The sequence below is a fragment of the Triticum dicoccoides genome, chromosome 3A, assembly GCF_002162155.2.
Source record: "Triticum dicoccoides isolate Atlit2015 ecotype Zavitan chromosome 3A, WEW_v2.0, whole genome shotgun sequence".
NCBI lineage: Eukaryota > Viridiplantae > Streptophyta > Magnoliopsida > Poales > Poaceae > Triticum > Triticum dicoccoides.
Window position 1 is genome coordinate 703319880 of NC_041384.1, and position 10304 is coordinate 703330183.

Here is a 10304-nt window from a genome sequence, read left to right on the forward strand (position 1 = left end):
CCTGGCGGCGTCGCTGATGTTAAAATCCCCCCCTTTGTTTGTGCGTGCGCAGGTGCGGCTCCTGGCCTTCAGCATCGTCGACGAGCTCTTCATGCGCTCCAAGCTCTTCCGCTCCCTCCTCGCGGACACGCTCGACGGGTTCCTCCCGCTGGCCGTCGGCTTCCGCACCAACGAGCAGCTCCCGCCGCCCGCCGCCTCCGCCGCCACGCTCCGGAAGGCCGCCATCCAGGCGCTCGAGCGCTGGCACCACCTCTTCGGCGTGCACTACCGCCAGCTCCGTCTCGCCGTCGAGTACCTCAAGTCGTCCGCGCGCATCCAGTTCCCCGGCCTACGCGCGGCCGTCGAGGCCCGTGCCGCGCGGGAGGCACGCACGCAGGAGATCTTGACAGCCAAGGTCGAACAGCTGCGGTCCACGATTGAATCCATAAAGGCTGAAATCCGGTCCACCATCCAAGAGATCCGCAACGGGCTGGACATCATCCGGGCTGAGTATGAGAAATTCGAGCGTTATGCAGACGATGATGACGAGGAGGAGGAGATTGCTTCAATGGCGATGCGGAGTATCAGGACAGCATCGTTGATGGCCGGGCAATGGGTGCCTGAAACTCAGGAAAACGAGGCGGTTTTCGATGCGTTGAGGGAGGCGTACCGGCTCCTTGTATCGAAGCATTTCAGCACGATTCAGGATTGGATATCTGTGCTTGTCAGGGTCAATCTTGCAGATAATCGGTTCAGAGATTCTGCGTTGAAGGAATTCATCGATGTTAAGAATGAAATACGTGCTGTAAGAAGCCAGTGCAATGAGCTTGGTCTTGACCTTGATAATGTTCGTAGGAAGAAGGATGTTCAGGAGGAAGACGAAGAGGATTGGGTGGAGGGAAAGATTGAAGTTCCTAGTCCTCCTAGAGTTGTGAGCAATCTAGATGTTGCAGGTTCCAGCAAGGACAATAGGAAGGGAAAGAGCATGGTGAATTCTGGCAATGGTGACATGCCAAATGGTGGTAATAGATCTCAGGAGATGGATCCAGAGAGAAAAAAGCTCCTTTCCGAAGCCCCTTTGGTATCATGGAGCTCTGTCTTGGATCGGTGGGGTTCAAATATGGATGCACATGTGAACCAGAGAGGGCTTGAGCTCGAGAGCCATTGGGGGAGGATGGATAATGACGCTGTTATACCTGCAGCAAAGATTGCAGAGTTAAACGTTCACCATTCTGTTTATAAAGAAGAGCCAGTTGAGATCCTACCATGTCATGCACCTCTGAAGAAAGGAGGTCTTTGCCAGAGAAGGGATCTCAAGATATGCCCTTTTCATGGGCCCATCATCCCACGTGATGCAAGAGGAAATCCAATTGGCAAAATTGGTGGCAGCTCTGATGCGGGAGGCGATCCGCTTGAGCAAAAAGTAGACATTCGTGAGGCAGGAGGAAATCCAATTAACACAAATGGAGGCATTGATAGTGAATATACACAGGAGGAGGGTCAGGAGCCCTCTACTTCAATGATGACAAGCATAAATAATGACACCAGCGACATTGATCTTAGTAAAATTACAGTGGATCAGTTGGCGATGCAAGCGATTAAGAATGTTCGGAAAAGGGATATGGACGACAAAGCACGGGAAAGAGCCCAACGTGCGAGAGTCCGCCAGCACAATGAAGATGTTCTGCGGCAAGCGGCTATTGCTTCAACGCCCCACTCAGCGGCAGCATATGGCCAGCCTTCGGAAGCACTGGGTCGACGTGGTCGACGTCGAGCTAAGACGAAGGAACCTACACTATCATCAATGCTGAAGAAGAAAGTTACCGCAAAAGATAGGATTGCAGGGAGGCTTCTAAATGGTCATGCTAGGGACGCAACAATAAGAGAAGCTTCTAATACTGAGGATATGACCTACAGGGAAGCATTCCCAAATCAGTGGCAGTGAAAGCACCCTGGGTAGGTCTTTCTTCATAATTAACAGTTTCGTTTTGCTGTGCTGTTGTATGGTGAGGTGTGGCTGATATTCCCTTGCACGCTTGAAGTGCTTGAAGTACGCGGGACGCTGAAGCTGCTTCCAACCTGTGCATGGAAAATTTCAGAAAGGGAAGTTGTAGACCATTTGTACTGGCAGTCGGATTGAGAATCCAAATCAGAACAACGCGACAGTAAACAAGCACTCGATTTTGTGAACATGCCAAGCAGTTTGTCCTTGTCGCCGACCTTCCTTCCACGATCATCCAGCTTCTCTGGAGCTACACCATCAACATCCGAGATTCTGAACTGGCCTTACAACAGCTCAGATGAGGCGGCGATAAACCGGATGATTGATACCTATCGTTTCCATTGCTAAGGAAGGGTTCCTGTTTACTGTTTTCTCTCTGGTCTTCTGTTCTGTTATCTTGGTTTTGCCTTGGCTTGTACCGGGCAATGAACACAGGTTGACTCTAGGTTGTATCTTCTGCAATGGAATTACTGTTAGCTATCGGATGTGTACCCAATGCCCCACAGTTTAGCTTGGTGCTGCCATCTTGTCTGCAGTGTGGTTCTTAGTTTCTGTAGAGTACATAATGTCAGCTCAACATTTTTTCCCATGTTCTGTATTTAACCCAGCAACCAAGTCTTTGAGTATGTGTTGTGCCACACTGTTCTTCTCCGTAAGCTTTATAATTTTGCAATGCCTTATAACTTGTTTGTTGCCGGATTTCTGGGCCTGACTGCAGAATGGTCAATTTTTGTCGCACAGCCGCTGTCGTGAACTGAAGATTTGTTTGGTAGCTCGCCATGGCTGCTTAAGATGTGAACTGAAGATGTGCTTTGCTTATGAAAAAAATTCTGACAAACTATTTCGCCCCTTTGTAACCTGTTTGTTGGATTTCTGGGCATTATTGCCAAATGGTCTAACACAATTTGTAGCACATTTTCTGTTATGGAATGTAGATGTGCTTGCATATGAAAACTGATGATACAAATTATAGTTGCTGTCTCCAGATGGGATGGGTCATGTAGATCCAGATGTATACATATTTTTGTCGTCGGCATGTAGTTGCCCAACCAGTGCCTCTCGGACTTGTTTTCATCGTTTCACGCGCCAGGTTGAAATTTGTATGTCCATCTATACATACTAACATTAAACTCATAACGTGATAGAAACAAATTTATTTTGCCCTTACTTACGATCATTGGTAATGAGTATTCATCGTCTATGTGTGTGGCCACTGAAGGAAAGTGCAAATAAGAACCATATTGTGCAGAGGTGGAGAAATATTTTGATGCGCCAAGTAATAAACAACCTAAATTATCTTCTTGCAGCCTTCAAATGATGAACATCCTAAATCTTTGATTGCCGGCCGCTGCTTCTTCAAGGTTTCAACGATATTGTATAAACTAGTGAAGTAAATATACTACCAGGTGCAAATATTCGTGCCCTAAGTGTTTTGATTGTTGTGTTGTTGTATGTGATAAGATGCTTATGTGCTCAAAAGTATAACAGACTTTTCGACACCTTATCACAAAACTACACATATTCTACACACATTATCAGAAACTATATATTTAGCATCTACACAACCCCAGGGTCCAAAATTCCGTCAACAGGAATATTTCCCGCACAGGTAGGGGGATAGCCACCAAATGCAACCTGCGCCCGTGGTAGTGGGCCCGCCCATTCTGTTTGTTCTATGTTTCTCTCTAGTTTCCATCGATTTCATGAGCTGTTTTATTATTATTTTAGAAGTGTTTTTTCAGCCTGTTTTTTTTGTATTTTTCCTTTCCTTTTTATTTCATTTTGGTTTTAATTTCTCTAATTTCGTGAACTTCTAAGATTTGGAATAATTTTTAAAATTCATGAATAATTTTATATTCATGAATTTCTTTTGAATTTCTTGCATACTATTTGAATGCATACACATTTATTGAATGGACATACTTTTAAAACATTTGAACAATTTTCTAAATTTGCTAAGATTATTTGAATTGACGAACATTTTGAAATTTGGAACATGTTTTGAAATTTAAGAATTGGTTTTTTGTTTGAGAAGATTGTTAGAAATTTGGAACATTTTTAGAAGTAATATTTCTGTACTGATGAACACTTTTCACACAATTTTTAATTTGTTAACACTGTTCTGAAATTAAGAAATATTTTATGCAATGGATGCACCTTTTTTTAATTCATGAACACTTTTTAATTGGAGATGTGTTTAACAAATCCTGGATGAAGTTTACAAATATTATTTGAATCTGAGAACATTTTTTAAAATTCGTGTGAATATTTTTTTGAAATTCTTGATTTTTTTTACCAATCTGCGAACATATTTTGAAATTCATGAATTGTTTTTAATAATAAACTATTCTTAGAAACATGGGGAATTTTCTAAAAATATTGTATGTTTTGTGTACACATGAACATTTTAAAATTATTTTTATTGACGAATACTTTTTGAAATTCGGAATTATTTTTTGTTATTCATCCACGTTCATTAATTCATAAACAATTTTTGAATAGGCAAAAAAAATTCGAGATATGGGAACAATACTTGAAATGCGGAATTTTTTTGAATCGATGAACAGTTTTTGAAATTCGTAGCCATTTTTCAAATGCATGTGAATATTTTTGGAAGTTCATGATTCTTCAAAAAATGTTCCAACTTTTTTTGAATGCGTAAACATTTTTATTGGATACATATTTTGTGATATTTGGTATATATTTCAAATTCACGAACATTTTTTAACACATGAATTATACAATTTGGAAGATTTTTTAAATTAGTGAATATGGTTTGCACACATGAACATTCTTTAAAATATTTAAATTCATGAATTGTTTTTGAAATCTTTGGTTAGTTTAAATTCATGAACATTTTTTTGGAACCAGGAACACTTATAAGTCTGTGTACAATATTTGAAATTGAAGCATTTTTAATATTTAAGGAAATTTTAAAATCCTGAACATTTTTTCATGAAGCAAAAAAAAAGAAAAAAATGAAAACAAAAATCCTCTTGGTGTTGGCCGAAATTTGCACATTTTTTTCCCAACGGCCATATTCTTGGTGTTGCTATATATACCCTCTCCCACTCCGGGAGAGGGTTGGCCACTTCATTTGATGTATACCCGAGAACCCTAACTGCTCCCTCTCACTCTTCAACATCAAACCCTAGACCCCGGAAGCGTTTGTGAGAGTTCTAAAGAGACTGTTCAATCAAGTGATAGATCCACTCCCCATCCCTCTTGTGACCAAAGAAAAATCACGCTTTGAGCAAGAGCATTTTTGCCTTTGATCTTGTTACTCCTAAAGGTTGGAAACACCTAGGTGGTAGGCATTCTTCAGAGAGGAATCGTTCATGGTGATTACCCCAAAAAGTTTATGATGGTTTGGAGACCACCTCAAGGTCTACCACCTAAAAGCGCCTTTGTGGTATGGTTGCAAGGGGAGAATAGGGTAAATAACCTAAAGTACCTTCTTGCAGGCTTCAAATGATGAACATCCTAAATCTTTGATTACCGGCCGCTACTTCTTCAAGGTCCTGGGTTTCAGCAATATTGTAGGAACTAGTGAAGTAAATATACTGCAAATATTCGTGCCCTAAGTGTTTGATTTTTGCGTTTTTGTATGTGATAAGATGCTTATGTGCTCAAAAGTATAACTGGCCGTCCGACACCTTATTAAAAAAGAACACATATTCTGCACGCATTATAAGAAACTATATACATTTAACATTTACATAACCCAGGGTCCAAAATTTCGTCAACAATACTCATATTCCCCGCACAGGTAGGGGGTAGCTACTGAATGCACACTCCTACCCGCTAAAATGGGCCGGCACATATTGTTTGTTGTTTTGTTTTCTTCTGTGGTTTTCCATTGATTTCATGTGCTGTTTTTTCGTTTTATGTACTTTTTGTATGTTAGTTTTATCTATGTATATCAGAAACAATATACATTTAGCATATAAACAACCCCAGGGTCCAAAATTCCGCCAACGGGAATCATATTCTCCGCACGGGTAGGGGGATAGCCACCGAATGCGAACACCCGCCCGCACTAGTGGGCCGGCACATATTGTTTGTTATGTTCTTTCTTCTATGGTTTTCCATCGATTCCATGAGCTGGTTTATCATTTTATCTATGTTTTAGTCTTCCTATCTTTCCATTTTTCCTTCTCTTTTTTGTCTAAATTTTTGTTTTTTTTTAATTTCGAGATCTTCTAAAATTTGGAATAATTCATTGAAATTCACGATTCTTTTTAAAATTTGGCAATAATTTCCGAAATGCATACACACCTTTTTAAAATTGCAATTTTTTTTGAAATTTGTGAAGATTGTTTTATTCATTTTTCAAATTCATAGGAACATTTTGTTGAAATACCTGAATGTTTAAAAAAAATTGTAAATTTTATGAATGGGCGAATATTTTTTTGAAATTTGGAACTTAATTAAGAAATCCTGAATTGTTTTCAATTCACCAACATTCATAGCAATTCGGATTTTTTTAAATTAATGATTATTTTCAATTCGTGATTTTTATAAATTCGTAAATATTATTGAAATTAATGCACATTTTTTAATGCATGAAAACATGTTGAATTGGCAAACGTTTTTTAAAATTGTGATGTTTCTCGAAATATGCGAAGATTGTTTGAATCGACAAACAATTTTTAAATTTTTGGCATATGTTTCAAATTTAGGTGAACATTTTTTGAAATTAATCGCTTTTTCTTAAATTTCTGAGTTTTTGTTGAATTGATAAATATTTTTGTAAATTTGGGTAGATATTTTGAATATTCATAATTTTTTGAATTAACAAACAGTTTCAAAATGAATGAGTATTTTTCATATTCATGAACATTTTCACATTATTTTCGTGTTCATCAAGGGGCTACGTCAAGCAGGCCATGACACATACAAGGAAGAATCAAGAAGCCTTGTCGTTCAAGACAATAACACCTCTTCATGGACATAGCCGACTAGGACTCATGTTATCCCAGGCTTCCGGTATCTTATATAAACCGAGGTTAGGCTAGTCGATAGACCAATCTCAACACATCTTAGAGATGAAATAGACAATCTCATGGTAGAAGCATTTGTTCTCTATACTCCATCCGTAATCAATACAAATGAAAGCATGATGTAGGGTATTATCTCTTCGAGATAGCCCGAAATAGGGTAACACTTCACTCCTCTTGGTACCATCGTACCTAGGCTACCAGCTCGGGACCCCCTTCCTGAGATTCATCGAAATCGGCCCATGCAGGACCCGAGGAGGTTTGTCCCTCCTTGGTCGCCCATACAAGTCCCTAGGAGTTGCTCCTCCATGATGGCAGAACGTAAAACACTGATATTTGAGTAAGCTAGTTCCCGAAAATGTGATCCTTAGGTCGACCATGTTGCCCAACCTGAGTCTTGGGGGCTATTGCATTGGCGAATTAATACAGAAAGATCAAAATGCAATACGGTTCCCAGGGAGATTACGATCCCAAGTTGGTCGGTCGGCCGCACCTGATCCGACTCCCGAGGCTACTACACACCGTGATTTTTCCTAAAAGTATGCCACCAAGTGAAGGATTTGATCCTCAGGCTGATTTTCCGTGTCGACCCTAGTCTCGGGGGCTATTGGGATCGATGGTTTTATTCCAACTATCAGGTGCATACCGGATTTTGGGCTGACACACACCTTTAGGTCTACTGGCTACATATCTCGACAAAGAATAAATTCCACCAAACGAAAAAAATCGGCTCATGGAAACCGGCTTGACATGAAAACATTTTTACCGTGGAGGCTGGTCATCCACATCGACAACTCATGACCTAGGTGGTGCGCTCCACTTCGCAAATAGTACGGCATTGTGGTCGACTGCTAGCGGCATGCTGCACGAGAGGCTACTCTGGCAAACAACTTGGCCATACTCCTACAAGATTTTTGAAGACCGAGGTGGTTCTCGTCACCTCGGATGCAGTCCGGCATCCAAGCTCGCCTGCAAGGAAGACACTGATTGGGACACGATCTCATTTACTGATGGGATGTACCAATAGTGGGGCCTCGAGCCACGCTCACATGTTATGCTGACAGCCGTACTGAGGGCACACCACTATTGCGAGGAAAGATGAATAGAGTCGGTCAGTGTTGTCGGAACAGGACCGGACTGTAATCTTGGAATTAGCGCGGTAACACTTCAAGGCTAAGGCACCGACACACTGGAAAAGCTTCAATCTTAGGTGCGACGTGAAAATAACAAAGCATTTCAAGAAGGCCATAAGGGAACCTAGAAGGGGCTCCTCGGATACCTGACGTGTAAACTCTTCGGATACACCTCGGTGATTCTCGAGGTCGAAGATGGGAAGATTTGTTGAACTAGCTTTCAAGACCGATGACTGAAGAAAAAGAACAATTCGGAAGAACCGACGAGCTAGCATACCCGACTTGAAGACCGGTTCAGGAGATACCGATGGTGTCCTAGACTAGGGGTCGCTCACCACCTCGTTTTCGCGCCAGGTGGGCCAAACCGAGGACCCGCATGGAGGTTCATCAAGGGGCATATCAAGAAGGCCCATGACGTATATATACAAGAAAGAATCAAGAAGCCTTGTCATTCAAGACAAGGACTCCTCTCCACCGACGTAGCCAACTAGGACTCCTGTTATCATAGGCCTCTGGTATCTTATATAAATCAAGATTAGGCTAGTCGATAGACTAGTCTCAACCATAGTTTTAAATAGCCGACTATAGCGGTGCCGCTAAATGGCCGCCTTCACAAATAGCTCGCTATAGCCCGCTATAGCTAGGCTATAGCTGATTTGGATCCCGTCGCTATTTTTCATAGCCCGCTATTTAAAACACTGGTCTCAACATATCTTAGAGGTGAAATAGACAATCTCATGCTAGAAACATCTATACTCGGTACTTCATCCACAACTAATACAATCGAAAGTAGGACTTAGGTTAGTATCTCTTCGAGAGAGCCCGGACCTGGGTAAAACCTCGCGTCTCTTGGTACCATTGTACATAGCTATTAGCTTGGTACCCCATACCCTGGATTTGCCAGAATAGACTCGGTCACACTCCAAAACACACAACCTTCCATGATACAAAAATTTGGAAACTGTTGTTTGCTCGGAACCTCTACTATTATGATACAAATTTAACCCCTGGGAAACTAGATATTGCCCACTAGAGTCTGAGTTTTATCCAACATCCATACTTTTGTTGAAACCATAATTTCATCTGCATCAAATTTCTTTTATCAAGAAATAGAGTGATGTTACTTTTTACCATTTTTGCAATGAATTTCATTGTACAAGGCTATTTTAAGCATAACTAGGGTTAGTAAATAATTAAGATGAATTGGAACTTATTAAATTTTTATACTTCTAAAACTTATTTTTACCATGTTTGAACAAGTATAAGTTTCTAGTATTATTTATTTGGCATTGTCTAATATATTAGTTTTAGTGTTCTTTTTTACAACTTGTAATTATGTCATCGAAAACTACATTTATGTTGTGCCAAAGTTAATCTAAATTTTGTAGCAAAATTTCCTTCTTATATTCTGAATACTTGAATCTATACACATTTATGGTAGATATGTTCAAAATATGTAGTCTAAGAAATATCTTAATATCGGCTTTAGTATACGATTAGGTAAGCATACATGTAGAAACTTCTAGTATATAAATGGAACTATTGTCATGATTCTCTTCCCTTTTTCCATGGTCAAATATGTGTTGCAGGTTGAAAAGTGTGTATGTTCATTACTTGGTATTAACTTGCGTTTCTAATAATAATCATGGACAAATAAAAAGGCAACATACATACAGTTTGATTGTTTGATGTGCTTGCCCTCAATGTGTTTGGTATGTACACAAGTGCTTCCTTGGCTACGTCTTGATGACTCATCTCTTGCTTTATAATTCTCCATCATCGAGTGTGAAGAACATGGTGGAGTCTTGATGTTGGTCGGCCTCGAAATGGGGCTCCACAGTGGTACTCACTCCATTGTGGTACCTAGACATTGTTATGTATGCAAGTGCAAAATATAGTGATATAATTTTGCCACTGCTCCTTTGCGCCTCCTGGATGATATGCTCCCCATGTGCGACAGAAAATTCCTCTTATGAACAGAAGGCCACCTCGAGCATCTTCCTTGTCTAGTCGTCGGACCCAAGGGGAAGGAGGGGGATCTCCACACCTGTCGTTTTCACGATAGCCCTCTCATACCCATAGTTGGCCTCTGGAGTCTAGACCCCGTCGAAGGTATCTATGCTCAGGGGCATAGATGAGCAGGTTCAGCGTGCGTGGAAGAGCAAACCCCCAGAATTTAGGAGGCCCAAT

At 40.8% G+C, this 10304-nt stretch overlaps 1 protein-coding gene across 2 annotated transcripts in view; it reads left to right on the forward strand.

The window, feature by feature from the left end:
• Positions 1 to 2619, forward strand: part of LOC119270334 (UV-stimulated scaffold protein A homolog) — a 3102-nt gene extending 483 nt beyond the window's left edge. The window contains exons 2-3 of one of the 2 annotated variants that reach the window (XM_037552344.1): positions 53 to 1935; positions 2022 to 2619. In XM_037552344.1, coding sequence (XP_037408241.1) covers positions 53 to 1924 — 1872 coding nt within the window. In that variant the 3' untranslated portion in view covers positions 1925 to 1935; positions 2022 to 2619. Of the gene's footprint in view, positions 1 to 52 lie in introns of both variants that reach the window. The other variant, XM_037552343.1, reaches the window with a different exon arrangement.
• Positions 2620 to 10304: the final 7685 nt, after the last annotated feature.